Genomic DNA, 15,312 nt, shown 5'->3' on the forward strand with positions numbered 1-15,312 from the left:
AGCGCTACATGCCTGGCTAATCTAGCACTAAAATATCTCACAGTGCAATATACATCCCATATTGAAAGATCGCAATAGCCTCTGCCTGCTTTCCAAAACGAATGCATTTGTTGTGATATATGTACAATTAGGCTACTCATGAACAGAGCATTGGAAATGTTATACTGTTCCCATTGGTTAACTTCTGTTACATTAAGATGTAATTTCCATAATCATTATTTGGGAATTCTATATGAGTAGTTGATTACATGTCGAATACATTAATCAAACGGCCACCAATGTTGTCCTCTTGGATGATCTTGCCCCTAATGGAGATGGTATCCCTCTTAGGATAATGTTGGACTGCAACATACCCACAACATCTACCCCATCTAGCCACTCCAATGTGTTTCCAGATGGCCAGGCATGAAACCCAAACACCCCATCCCTGTACACCTGCCCCTCCCCACCAAGGCATTGATGGGACCAGGCAACTCGATTTCCCTACAGCCTCAACTCAACCCGTTCAATCAGCCAGTCACTCAACCAGCCGCCTCATTCATCTTATTTAGGGGGAAATTGCCATTTTGGCAATGTCTGAATTAAGAGAGATCTGTCTCATAACCCCCTCCACTTCTCTCCCCATACCAATCACAGACCACCTGAATCCTACAGTGCCTAAGTGCCTCCTGCCTGGACCCAACCCATGTGACCCTGGAGAAACCCATTGAATCTGCTCATTCAAGCTCAATCAAGGTCAGGCAGTGGGTCCTGCCGTTGCGGTTGAGACACGGTTCTTTCTTTCAGCAGGAGTCAGCCGTTCTCATAGCCCTGCGGGGAATCTCTCCCAATCACACCTCCTAGTTGACTCTCTATTCGACATGTGATTAAAATGCTCTCTAAACCCGAATCTGAATAATAGCAATGTGGAGTCTGTGGAACATCTGCTGGGGATGGCAGAGCATTGAACATCTCCCACTGCATGTTTCTACGCCCTGCCAGATTATGTAGATTACACTTTCCACGGCAGAGATCATTATGTGTGTTACTGGCATATTTGTACATAATATTTCGCTCCCCCCAAAAAATAGCAGCCTAGTGTTACGTGTATTGTTTATGTTCTGAAGATAAAAAAATATATATTTATAATCACTGCATTCTATTACTTAACATGAATGTCAATTAAAGCTCTTCTAAGAGCTCTTTGGTGTTGTGAAGGTATTTTTACAGTAGATCGTTTGTCTCATATACAATGGGTTTTCTGGGTATGATGGGTGGGGGAAGGGATGGGATGGGTGTTTAGTATGGGATATTGGTGTTTGGTGATGCAATTGAATTCAATCTAGGCCTATGCAGCTTAAACGTTGTCCCTTCAATTCCTACAATATGATGTATAGCGGAAATATAGCACATTCCCACATTCAGAAATCAACATGCTACTACTTTAGCCGTCAACAGTCTGAAGAGAAGCAGTAATATCCACAGGACAGGAGTCGCATCTACGTACAACACGTTCACTTCACATGTCGGAGCTGAACGTCTCAGTGTGTCTTTTGCAATTGGAGACGTAGGTCAGCCTCCGCAGGAGGAAATGCCACACAGCTTTGTCCAATCAACAAAGAAAGGTCAGTTATCTCACGGATCAGAAGCACACACAAAAAAAAACATGTAGATGAATTCATGTGAGTATGAATCAGCCATCCCATGGTCATTGTAGCAAATCTTATTTGATGTGCATGAAGAGAGGTCTGTCATGACATTATCACAGCAGTAGTCTGAACGTTTAGACGAGTTTCTTGGTCTATCGGCTGCAGCTAATGTCGATGGATTTATAATAAATAGCTGAAAAAGCTGTATGAATTCGAATAAATTACACTTTTATTGACATTAATTAAACCTAATGTAAACGATAAAGCCCAGGGATAAAAATGTCAAGAATTCCTGAACAGGTATAAACCATACTAGAGAGCATGAAGCCACAAAAGGCTGAGGACAAAATGGGAAAGCATGAGGTGTTAAACACAGAAAAGATTGGGTCAGCCAGGTCAGATTTTATGGCTTTTAATAATCCAACCTAAAAGCGTAGTGTTTCCACAGTTACTGCTGAGAACAATGGCAGAGCATTTCATGGGATTTCACATTCAATTAGGAGAGGCCAGCTGCTGTCATTCAGGATGGCTGTGGTTCTCCGCCAGTAAACACTGCCCAGTAGGACCTCCAGTGGAAAGTGTCTGAAACTCAATCAGAACATGAACCAAAAAGAACCAAAATAACAACTGTTTTTGTTCACTGCCAGTTTAAATGCAAGGGTAGAGTTTGATCTTATAATGAGCCGCAAGTGAAGAAGATAAGGCATGACAGTTTTTTGGAAAATGTGCGGAAAGAAATTGCTCGTGGGTTAATTAAACATAAAAGCATAAAGTGCATAAACCCCAAGGGACAATGTTTGCATATGTATCCAGCAATTAAACATCTCCTGAATGCAGACAGGGCCGTGCCTAAAGGTATTGTGGGTTTTGTGTTAATCCCAGAGCGAATCAGTGTGATTGACGCCTAGTTGGAGGGGATGCTGCATACGGTCACGTGGGCCCTGGGCCGTCTATAGCACTGCCTGTCACTCTTAATATGCAGATTGAGAGGAGCAGCCCCTTTTGTCAAGGTCATTTTGCATGTACACGCAAACGTAGCATGCCATGTACCTCAATGACTGGTGTTCTGGACACATTTACCATATTCTAAAATGAACACACATGGCACGAAATGCTTATTCATTGGCTTCGTTGTTACTGGAACAATTTAGGTGACTCAGAGCAAACAGGTTCATTTTCAGCAAGCAAGGTTTAATAAATTATAATTTACATGCACAAATTAAGTACAAAAATATGTTTTAAAAAGAACAAACATTAAATGCACAAAGGTAACAGTTTGAATGCAACACAGTTTTGACTGTCAGGCAAATGTAACAGAACATTTAAAGGTACACTGATTGTTTTCTGATTGAAAGAGGCTTTGCATTTCCCCTAAAAAATACTTCTAAAACAGCTGAAAAGGCAAAAAAGACCGAATCAGTTAAAGATAATTACAAAGGTTCAGAGAAGATACAGTAGTCTATTTCACATCCAGGTATACAATGCTTCACAAAAACAATTGCCCATTGGGCAACCGGACAGGAGATACTGTAAATCTACATGACAAATAATAGCAGAGTATCTATAGCTAGGTTTCCATCCAACTGGTGACAGATTTTCATGTGAATATGCTAAAATATGTATAAAACCAATATGAGCATTTTCCCACCAGAGATGTTTTTCCATCAAATTGACTTGTGGATAAAAGTCTGTGTGTGATGATGTATTGCACATAAAGATACCTGCATGCTTTCCCTATGAGTCACAGTGGGAGGACCACACAACTTTAGTGGGAGGACCACACAACCACTCCAAGTTTACTTCGATATGATGGTTATTATATCAATATTTGCGCATAAAATTGTTTCCACCAACATTTCTCACATAATTAATTTTACCAACACGAAAAGGTCCCACTTTGTCTAGCGTATTTTGTTTTGTTGACATTTGGCAAGTTTACCGACAAATGATCTGTTTCCATCAGGCCTGTCATTAAATAATCTATCCGACATGTACATTACACGCATTAAAAGGTTGGATGGAAACCTGGTTAATGTTTCACAATATTTATCGCATGCGAGGTTACCGCTACAAAGCTACACAAAATAAAGACACGGCCAAGTCTGGTCCATCAGTGTTCTACACAAGCCCCGACAAAAATGGGGAGACAGACATGCAAAGTTTAAGGTACATCACCATCCACACCCATTACAGGGGAAAAGAAAGTAAGATTCAGGACTGCTTAACTGGGAGTGGAAACGGATGTATCACAAATGTAATTACAAAGATTCATATGTAATACAAATGCAATAGAAAAGTTCCTTCAAGTCTTTGCACAAAAAAGTGTTTAGACAGCATCAAGCTGTTTTACAAAAAATCTGTCTCTTTCCTTCCTTATCTTAGCAGAATGGATGTGTCTGTTTTTCAGAAGAGGATGTCTTCCTCATCTAAGCAGGATGGATGTGTCTGTTTTTCAGAAGAGGATGTCTTCCTTATCTTAGCAGGATGGATGTGTCTGTTTTTCAGAAGAGGATGTCTTCCTTATCTTAGCAGAATGGATGTGTCTGTTTTTCAGAAGAGGATGTCTTCCTTATCTTAGCAGGATGGATGTGTCTGTTTTCAGAAGAGGATGTCTTCCTTATCTTAGCAGGATGGATGTGTCTGTTTTCAGAAGAGGATGTCTTCCTTATCTTAGCAGGATGGATGTGTCTGTTTTCAGAAGAGGATGTCTTCCTTATCTTAGCAGGATGGATGTGTCTGTTTTCAGAAGAGGATGTCTTCCTTATCTTAGCAGGATGGATGTGTCTGTTTTCAGAAGAGGATGTCTTCCTTATCTTAGCAGGATGGATGTGTCTGTTTTTCAGAAGAGGATGTCTTCATTTTTGATGAGGAACTCCACCACCTGCGGTTGGTAGCGGATGTCGTTGAGTGCCGTCATGGCGTCCAGGTTGGGGGCACGCAGGAGAGTGGGCCCAAAAATAATGCCCAGGTTCTCCGCATTCATCAGGTTGTCCTTCTCATTCAACGTTACCCTGAAGTAGAGACACATCAAGGACAGACAATTAACATCTGAGAATTCAATTACAACCATGTCTCAGTTACACAAACAGGATGTTACATATCACCAGGGCAGAGAATCGTTTTGTTGAGAAACTCACCTCTTTAAATGGGCCATGAGGTACCTCAGGGTTTCACTGTGTGCTGCAGGCAGCAGTTCCAGAGCCTCACGGAAGGCCTTTAGCCGCTTCTCTGGGTCTTCCAGCTCTGAGAAGCAAACAGATGAATGAGGTGAAAGCAGAGCGGCCACAAGACAGGCTCTCAGAACCTCTAAACATCCGTGCACAATGGTTCTCACTGGAACTATACACTAGCATGAACGATCAGAATACAGTCAAGATGAGCTGCTGTTGAACTCCATATAACTGACTACCAAACAATAGTCATTTTCTAAAATGGAACCATAAGAACTTCAAACGTAAAGGAGGATCTGATGCTTATTGTATGTGGACTTCATGCAATAGCAACACATAAACAGTGGACATGTGGTAAAGCACAGCAATATACACTTGAAAAAGTCTCTATTTTGCAGAATGGTCTTTGAGAACTCAAGAAGCTGAAGGAAGAGCAGGATAAATGTTCCCTGAACACTTCCGTCATGCGTCAGGGCTTGAATGTTGAGGGATTTACATGACTCAACCACAGATAGGAAGACGCACACCAATGGCATTTCTTCTTGCATGGTGCTGGTGCGTGACTGAAACAATTATGCATCATTTTAACTATCAGAGAAGAGGAAAAAGCTGCTTAGGTCGGACTCACTTGCAGTCTCGATGAACCTGGGGTAGGCGTCGTAGGAGATGACAGGAATGGGTAAATCTCTGAGGTACAGTTTAAGTGCACCCGTGATGATGTTGATATCTTCATAGGCGTTGGCAGAGATGTCTGTCTTCTCACCATCTGTGAAGAGATATAACACACTGTTAGACACGAGGAAAGGACTGGTTGGATGTGCACCAGGCCCTGTTACGATTGTCTTGCTGATTGAACCCAAGGACATTGAGTTCAAGCAGCATGGCGTGCTGGCAGCGTAGTGCGAAGTGAAGAATAAAGGGCTTGTGTCACTGTGGGGGATGAAATCTAGACTTCTTCTCTGTTTTGACTGGCCTGGCCTGTTCTACTTTCCCCTCGGTTCTACATTCAGAGCAGGCCATGGCCTAATTCTGCCGAGGGTCTACATATCACAGTGTTGTGAGTTGGAATGACACTCTGTCATGTGTGATCTCCCACACACGGGTCTAGCTAGGATTTAGCCCATGGCTCCAGGGTTCCCCCTGTCCATCTCTAAACTCACACTGTACTGGGCAGAGAATGAGGCAGACGATTTCTAACTGCCTCTTTAACTGTGATAGGCAAATGAAGTTGGAGGTAAATGACATTTCTACGGTAAATTACATTTTGGTCAGCTACGGTTGTTGGACTCGTCGCATGATTTGCCATCCCCAGAGCTGGCCCCTGGCCCTGGCCCCTTGCCCCTGGCTATACATCCTGCGACAGGACCGCGTCAGGACAAGCCGTGCTCTCCCAGATGGAGACTAATCCCTCCTCAAATGTGTCACCTTCCCATTAATACTGCCTCTATAAACACATCGGAGTGACAACATTGAACTCAAACATGACCTAAAACCATTCACATTGAGCACACATGGAGGCGCTAAGAACCGATAAGCATGCCGCGAGAGGCACCCGAGGGGGTTGTTAACACCCGGACAGAACCAACGGATGTCAAAAGAAGACATACCTCTGTCAAATGTCGACTTGACATCTTCGACTGAATCGCTGAATCCAGATATTCTGTAGAGCCCTTCAGACTTCAGCCCTATGACAGAGGGATAGAGAGGTTTAATGACAAACGCTGCATTTACACAACATAACATAGGACTGGAGTGGGCATCCAACACGGATTCAACTCAAGAGCAGAGTAAAAACAGCCAAATGCACCGTCAGCGGTGACCTTGGGCAACAGAAAATGTCATTAAGCTCTTCCATATGGATGAGAAATTAAAACCATCTACAATAGCACACAGGGAATAACATGGGCAGATGCAAATAGCTTTCTGCGTTATTGAAGAAAAAACGTAAATAAAGACATCAATCAAATATAGCATGAGTTACACACGTAGATTACCGGGCTAGACAATGAGGTAGAAATGAGGCTTCTACATCATTGAGTGATTCAACTGGAACGCAATCAACTGAAACACCAGCAGCAGCAACACCACACAATCCTCCATTGTGTACAATTGCCAGGCCTCCCATCGGCTCTCCACATCAAATGAATGGAAAGGACCAACATTAGAATCATCCGTCCTTCCTGTTACCTGCACTTAATTGGGTGTGTGTACATGTGGTGATTGAAAAATGCATCCATCCATTACTGAAACACACAAAATAGAACATTTCCTGAAAGAGAAAGAGGGAGCGCGATTTCCAAGAAGGGTGGGATTTCCAACTATTTCAATAGGGCCATGGCTATCTATCGTCTTCTCACCTCTCGATTCAATCTCCTGTATGCACATGTCCACCACCATGGGCCGCTTGGTGTTGTGAGCTTTCACCAGGGTTGTTAGCTCACAGCTGTAGACTTTCTTGATGTGTTTCAGGTCTGGCACACAGTTGCAGGGTACCATAGTGGAGCACTGCTTGTGGACGTTCAGGCCACAATCTGAAAGAAAAGAGGAAGAGGAGAGTCAGAGTGGACAACCTAAGAGGGATGTCTTCTAATGATATGTTCCAATAATATCATTCCAATGATATCTTCCAATGACATCCTCCAGAGGAAAAAATAAGACCAGAATTAACATTGAAGTATACCATGAATAGTCTGCATCCCCCAGATTGTTCATTTCATTTTTGTCGACTGGCTTGGTTTCGTTTTTGCTCGCTAAGGCCTAAATGCTCTTGATCAATATTTGGAGTCAGAATGTCATTGGACCACTGGAGAATTCTGTCCTGGCTGATGACTTCCCCCTTTGGTCAGCTGCCAGGGGTGTTATTGGAGTCACCTTGAGCACTGGAATGGAACACAGGTCCACAAACTATCCCTCATCCAGACGGCGTGCCAGTCATGCATCAAAGTCATTCGTAACAAATTCAACAAAGGTTGATCTTACATCTACCAAATTTATTCTGGATTCTACTATGTGGCTTGGTTTGTTTTTAATCTGCACAAAAAAAATTTAAATGATCCAAACCTCCTAGACGTATTTTGTCACAGAGATTTGTAGCACAACATGAACCTTATTTGTGTTCTTCTAAGCAGTGAATATGTAGTTTCAATGATCATCCCCAGTGCTTTTGTCTTCGGTGCTAGTGAGTGGGGCCTGAGGCGCAGCTGCCTGCATCAGATTCAGAACAGGTTTCACCTTGCAGGGAGCACAGCAGAGAGCCGACACAGCGACTCCTTCTTCGCTTTGTAACATAGGCTTTTAGAGGGAATTAGAGGCGCACTGAAAACAATGTGGCCTGGAGGAGGGAGACTCAGGCCTGCACGCTCCATTCTCCTCCAGAATCTGGGCTCGCACACAATGGCCGTGCAGGCAGCAATTCAGCCGCTGCGGGCTACACGAGACCTAGTTTCCTAGACTTAAATGGGCCAGCTCCTTCAAGCTTTAAGCAGTTCTCTGCCTTCTCCCAGTTTGGAAGAGGAACTTTTGACAAAAAATTTGTGCATTATGGTATTCCAACTACATCTCGAAATAAGCATTTTGTTCACTGAGGTTTTTTTCTATGACTACATGGTGTTTCAGAGGAAATATGTCATCATTGTTGCTCCTCAAATATCAAATCACACATTTTTTTTTAAAGGCACAAAAAGACTATGATGTAGAGAAATAGCTACACATATTTTGATTAAAATTGGCCCCAGAGAAATTTCCGCAGGCTTTACTCATATGCATTGATGCAGGGATGTAATTACCTTTAAGAGATGATTCTATTAAGGGTGTGAGACAGGCAGCGTAATAGAAGGCAGCCTCCCACCAGACACACACACACACACACACACACACACACACACACACACACACACACACACACACACACACACACACACAGGTGGCCCCTGGGTTCCAGGTGGGGTGGGAAAGCCCAGAGGGAGCCTGCAGACAGACACTGCTTTACTGCACTGTCAGCTCTATCGCCATGGCGAGGAGAATACACTCCACGGAGGATGAGCTCTGCCCTGATTTGGCTAAACGGGTCTGACACTGGAGTGGGGTGAGGGGCTGGTCCCACTGGTGGCCAATCAACACATCATCATGTTGTCTAACCTTTACTGTGCCTGAGATCTCCAATGCTTCTCTATTTAACCATCTCTAATGGCAGCAGCATATAGACAAACACATGGTCCTGTTGCTAGTTATTCTATGTTGTTTTCCACCATGCGTAGAAAGGGGATGAATAGAGACTGTGCTAGCTAGGCTGTGTGACCTAGCTCTCTGGTTCTGGCTGCTGAATTTTAATGCGGGTGGAAATGGAGCTCCTTCCCAGCGCTCAGAGCCCCACTCCTCATTAAAGGGACATGCCAGCTTTGTTTTTCTTCACGGGCATGATGGTATGAGGCAGGGAGGGGGGGGGGGGGGGGGGGGGGGCGTCCTCTGATGAGGAAATGTGGCACAACAAGCACTGGCAGGGGCTGACTTCCTGGTGCTCACCCAAAAACACTTCACACATACAGAAAGAAAGGGGGAGGGCGTTTTTGGAACGCAAATTCAAACATCGCATAAGACTGTCCTAGATTCTGGTCGCCATGGCGTTAGTCTAAAGGAATGAAAAAATACATGTACACGTTTCATCCGATTGTCAGCAGCTTTCTAAAGCAACGCATCAATTATTCATGCCGCGGCTCCCACAGATATAAGTGTAGGTCACTTTGTCCCATTAATAATACATTAAATACAGACATCAGTCTACGTTACGGCCTTATTCGGGAATGATGAACACCGGAAAACTACTGCTTTATAGAAAACCACGATAACACTATCTGCAGTTCGATGTGCCTAAATAACAATACCTGAAATTGCAGTGCACTAGTTTTGCTCTCAAGCGAATTAGTTCATCATTTCTAGAGATCAATAATATCGCAAAGCGTGCAAGCACTGCAGCAATGTGATCTCATGCAAGCCGTTTGCATGCTGCATTCATGGGTGCCCCACTTATGCTGCATTTTCTGTGGTTGTTATCCTAGTAGCATTATGAAACCACTTATTGCCTAATATCCTGTGATAAAGATGCTGCAAAATCTTTTCAAAACCTTAAGTCAATTGAAAAATGAGCCCTTAGATGGGACAAAATAATTTCATGACCATACTGTACATTCAATGTAAATGTGCTGCTACACAATATCAGTTATTGCTCACAGTGCAGCAAAATCATTCAACTAGTAACATCTGCCCTGATTGGATAGATAGGCATAGGTGTACACGTGTTTAAAAATGGGAATCTATTCCCGAGACCATCAAGGGAGAATTTCAGCATGAATCCACATAGGCATTCTCAACCCCCCACTTCTGCTGCAACTGGAGCACAGAGAGAGGAAGCCAGTCTGAGTCTGGACGCCACTGTGCATTATGATAATGGGCTGATCAATATATAGATTGCATATAGAGTGCATATACGTCTGCCGTCGAGTGGAGAACAATTGCTTTGTCCATTATGTGGGAATATGGGAGCTGCATCAGTATAAAACAATTGCATTAAAGCTTGTCGTTTGAACAGTGGCAGAGTAACGCCATTAGCAAAACTCACCAACTGGACCTTTCATTCATTCGTACAGTAACACATCATTTTCTGTTAAAGCAAGGCATTCATGTAGTGTGAGAAGTACTTATTACAGTAAATCCTCAATATTGAGTCCTCATTTTACTCCGTTGCCCAACTCCTCTAATCTGTTCCCCAAATATTGGTGGGATTTTAGATTAAGGGACGCAATATGACCCCCACTTACGCTCACATTACAAACCAGGTTACCCACATACTGGGGTGAGAAAAACATCAAAGTCCTTTACATAGATAAAGAACAGCATGGTGTTAAGTAAAACCAGCAGCAGCTGTACAGTGGCTTGTCTACTGTAAAGAACAGTACAGTACGTACCTGCACATTTGACACCCTGAGCCGTCAGCCCCCACATGAAGTTGGCACAGTATTCACACCAGTGAGGTCCCCGGAACGTGTGGACCTGGAGGATAGAAAGAGAGACAAAGAGAGAGGATGGTTGTCAGATGCTGCAGTTATGTACCACATGGGTACCACACCTTCCCCAGGTTGCCCTGGAGACACTACAATGCTGGCGTCTTAAACTAGCCAGATTGTGTGTGTGTTGGAGATGAGGGGCGTTTAGAGCCCAGTCAAATCTGACAGGATGCCTAATCTACTCAAACTGTTAATGAGTGGCCAGGCTGAATAGGGGTGGTGGTGGAGAGCGGGGAGGATGGGTGGGCACTGTTGACGCCGTGCCAGTGTGAGGGGGGCATGTTGTCATGGAAATATGCTACGGCAACGGGTTGCTCAAGCAAGGGCAAGGAAGGGAGCTCTCTCTCCGCCAGGTAACATAACAACAGCTCAGCCAATCAGGGGTGCCTGATCCAGACCTATTGGGAGGAGGCAGAGCGGGATCCCTGTGAGGTGTTTTCCTACACTACAATGGGAATAATGGCCCTTTTATGTGAGGTGTGAAATACTAGGGCCATCACCAATACTGTGTGTTAACTCATTATGGGATCAGGGACAGCATGAGAGGATTAGCAGTAAAACAATTCATCACAGTAAAATGGTATCGAGACTGATGAATTGTGAGTTCATCAGACTCTACTACTGGCAGGAAGGTTAGAATATATTTTGTGATTCATGGCCTCACAGGAAAATAAAACCTTATTCACTTGAGTATTTAAAGAGCTGCTGTCTTTAAAAATCAACAAATCCCTTTGAAAATAACCCATGTGGCATTTTATTTTGGCGTTTTTTGTTGTTGTTGCGGAGGGTGTTTTAGCAATTTGTTTGAGTCCAGTATTTCTCAAGTGAAAAAAATGTGTGATGTGTTGTCTTGTGTAAATGAAGTCAGGCTGCTGGGCAGGTCTGTCTCACTGTCTTTGCTATTGGACAGAGAGCAATCACCGCAGCTGTTCACACCATGTTGGTGGGAAAATGGACATCGTCAAATCAAAGCCAACTGTCATTTATCCGTTGTTACATTATGCTATAAACTCTGTTTTAAACAAGACTTTATGACCAAAATTATCCTATTTACACTTTGTAGTCAATTTTTGACACTAAAATAACTGTTTCTGACTCATATTGATGTCACATTGTCAAAGAGATTCGTTGCTTTTTAAAGGCAGTCGCTCTTTACGTAGGAACAATGAAAATTTGAATTCATTCATACAATTTAGCACCGGTTGTTGTCTCTGGCTATTCAGTGAATTTTTTCTCACATTTACATTTTTTTCATCATACTTTGTCATCAATTTCTTCAAAGAGATATCTTGGCTGTACAGGTTAGCGTGTACAAGGTTCAGGATCATTAGGAATTAACATGCTCTGTCATTAACTATTACACACTAACCATATCAGCCCAGATTGCTTCCCGCGGAGGAGGGAGCTTGAAACATTTGAGCTAAATGTGTGACAGAACCTTAAAATGGCAAAATGGAGCATTCAGCATGGACTGGCTGGCATAGTAATACATACATAAATAAGGAAGGAGGGAAGCAAGAAGAATGAGTCCTGTGAGTGTCATCAGTCCTAGAGCCTTTGAGGGAATGTTTCTGCCTCCGCTCCCCACTTCATTAACTTACTTACCCAAACAGGCAGAGCAGAGCAGACCAGAGCAAGTCTGATGACTGGAGCCTAATGGGAATAGCACTCATCCACTGTTTCCCCCCCTTCATCGCCTAATCTCCCCATCTGGTACTCAAACCAACAACAGTGGACCACAGACCGCCCAACAGATTTCCTTTAGAAAAAAGGCTCAGTGGAAAGACCCAACACAGTCCTATTCGCTCATGCTTTCTCTCACCCCATAACCCCCTGAACAGACATTCTGGTGGCCAACTGCCAGTATAGGAACCTAATACAAAAAAAACGCCACCTGTCCACAACATGCTGAAATAGAAGCAATATTTTACAGTGGAACGGCATGACGAAGAGATGCAACTGCTCTTCCTGTGGCAATTTGTTGTCTCACCTTGAAGTTGTGGACTTTCTCGTACTTGGGCGGCAGGCTGTTATCCTTCAGTGCGGCTTTGCGGACCAGCGAGGTGAGCTGTGAATAGGCAAACAGTTTGAGAGGCTGCCAGATAGTGGCTGGAGGTTTCTGGGGTCCTGAGATCCTCATCCCCAGAGCAGCAGCCAGTATGTCCTGCTGGTTGGCCTCCTGCTTTGCCTTGTGCACCAAAGACTTCTCTCCCTTCCGGACCTCATAAGACTCCCTGGATGGCATTCTGACACTCAGGTTGACCAATCAGATGAACAAGCAGCAAGCCCTATAGAGCAGTCAAAAAAGTCAGAGGTCCTCTGGAGAAGAAAAAAAGAAAAACGGGATGCTTAGAACTAGTCTAAACTATGTCATGTGAATTGCATTGCTCCAATTTGACAAGCCTAAACCTAACGAAGAAACACAAAAAAGGCCAAATCCAAAAAGCAGAAAGACGTGTCCTCCTTTACTCTCACAGCAGAGAGAGTTGGGATGAACGGTGCTCCAACGATGAGAGTGTCAAGTCCTGTGATGGCTGGAGTTGGATAGAGAAGAGAAGAAGCCTTGGGTGCTTATGTGTTCCCTGGGAATATGCAGATGAGCTGATGTTGAGTTAATCCTCTCCTCCCTGTGTAGAGCTGATATATTCTCTCTGGAACACAGACAGCACAGTGTGTGTACTGTGGATGGATGCTGCCAGCACTACCAGAGTGAGGGGGAAGAGGACGGGGGAAGGACCCAGTCACAACGGATTAGATGGATCACACTGGCCAATCAGAGCGAGGCAGGAGGCTGCTCACGCTTTATCATTGCCGTTTCCCCGCCCCCACAACCCCCCTCTAAGATCCAAAGCAGGAGAGCTTGTGTAGGAAGAGTCGGAGTGAGTGTGGGTTGATAATGAGTAATGAATGAGTCATGCATCATCACTGGGCTACTGCTGCCCACAGCTAATGACACTGGTGGGCCGTTGAAGAAAGTGCAATTTTCAAAATCTGGTTACCAACCGTTTACTGTTCCAGGGACCACAGGGACAACATGAAGTAAAGGCTTTGAACCACATTTATTTTCTCAAAATGAAATTCACAAAATATGAATCATTGTGTCGGATGCGCTATGAAAAGGGAGAACTGATGCAAGGCCAGGTTTGTCCTTTGCAATAATCTGCCTGTAAGCCTATATTTCAGTCACCATGCAGACAACCCAGAGAGAGTTAACCCAGGTGTGCTCATTCCACACAATTACAAGCGCCTTAGGGTACATTTGAGCTTTGGTTTTTTTCCTGGCTTCAAATGCATAAACAGATTAAAGTAATATGTAAATCAACAGAAATTTAAAATACAATTTGATCTACCTAAACTCCCTTGAAGAGCAATCTGTTTTTTTTTCTTCCAATATGGGCAATGGAAAAACACCATAATGCACAGAATCGCAGAATTATACTGAACAAATGTACATTCCTCGAATACCTAAATTCACAGATAATTCCGTAATTCATTTAAAATTTCAAAATTCACAGATGACTTTCATGACATTTTCTAATTATTATCCTAGTTCAAATGGAAGAGAGATAAACATTAATTGAGCCTCTCATCTCAGTAGGATTCTGTCTGAAATTGTGCTGATTTTCTCTGTTACAGATGCCAACACGGATGGTATGCTAATTCTGCATCACAAATAGAGCACAGTTAAAGTGCTGTGTTGGGAATGATCTGAAACCTGCTACAATCCACACAGCGAGTCAAATGTGATTATACTCCCCCATCCCAGAGGCTGATTTGGGCTCAGCTGTTAGAAAGCCATCTGAACAGAGACTGGAGGTGGAGCAGCCCAGTATGAGTCCACGTAGATGAACACTCAATGCAATCAATACGGGGAGAGCTTATTGGCGGTTACTGTGGCCCCCCAACAGAGAGAGATGGGGCAAAAGGAGAGCTGCTAGAGACGCGCTCCTCAAACACACACTGGCTTTGAAGACCCCTGCAGGTATGATGGCATTCCATAACTGCTGTGTCCATAACTGAAAGGGATTTGAGCTGGACATGAAAGACATGAAACAGAGGCGTTCCAGTGGAGAGCTCCTCTACCACGCTGTAGAACCCTCTCTCTTCAGGAGGGGTAGCTAGCTGCCAGTGAGAGGCAGACACGTTGTAGCCAAAGCCTTTCATATGCCTCCGTCTACCCCTCACAGACCCTGGGTGCTTTAGGAAGCTGTGCAGAGTAATTGTGTTTCCTGTTGTTACGTGCGGAGCGAGCATCTGATACCCAGGATGTGGCTTTCTTTACTTTGAACGCTCCTCTAATTGACACTGATTGATTGGACTCGTTTCTCAAAGATGTCCCAAGCTGGGCCTCTTGAAGGACGGATGAATGCAAAAGCAGTTCACTTCATGCCTTTTGCTTTTCCATCCAGACACGCGTCCATCTGGACAAGTCTAAGGCGCGCGGGTTCATTTTGT

General features: G+C 43.9%; 1 protein-coding gene across 2 annotated transcripts; it reads right to left on the minus strand.

Annotated features, from left to right (window-relative positions):
* Positions 1-2,740: 2,740 nt before the first annotated feature.
* Positions 2,741-13,575, minus strand: LOC109871330 (N-chimaerin). Of its 2 annotated transcripts, XM_020462173.2 has the most exons (8): positions 12,848-13,574; positions 10,759-10,843; positions 7,156-7,329; positions 6,406-6,483; positions 5,427-5,564; positions 4,766-4,871; positions 4,457-4,639; positions 2,741-4,408 (listed from the first exon to the last, which is right to left on the minus strand). In XM_020462173.2, the coding sequence occupies exons 1-7, from the start codon at positions 13,100-13,102 to the stop codon at positions 4,468-4,470; spliced, it is 1,008 nt and encodes a 335-aa protein (XP_020317762.1). In that variant the 5' UTR covers positions 13,103-13,574; the 3' UTR covers positions 2,741-4,408; positions 4,457-4,467. The 2 variants fall into 2 exon arrangements, with proteins under 2 accessions (XP_020317762.1, XP_020317761.1); XM_020462172.2 differs by having other exon boundaries at positions 2,741-4,639; positions 12,848-13,575.
* Between the last annotated feature and the right edge of the window lie 1,737 nt (positions 13,576-15,312).

The sequence above is a fragment of the Oncorhynchus kisutch genome, linkage group LG26 (genome assembly GCF_002021735.2).
Source record: "Oncorhynchus kisutch isolate 150728-3 linkage group LG26, Okis_V2, whole genome shotgun sequence".
In the NCBI taxonomy this organism is placed as follows: Eukaryota; Metazoa; Chordata; class Actinopteri; order Salmoniformes; family Salmonidae; genus Oncorhynchus; species Oncorhynchus kisutch.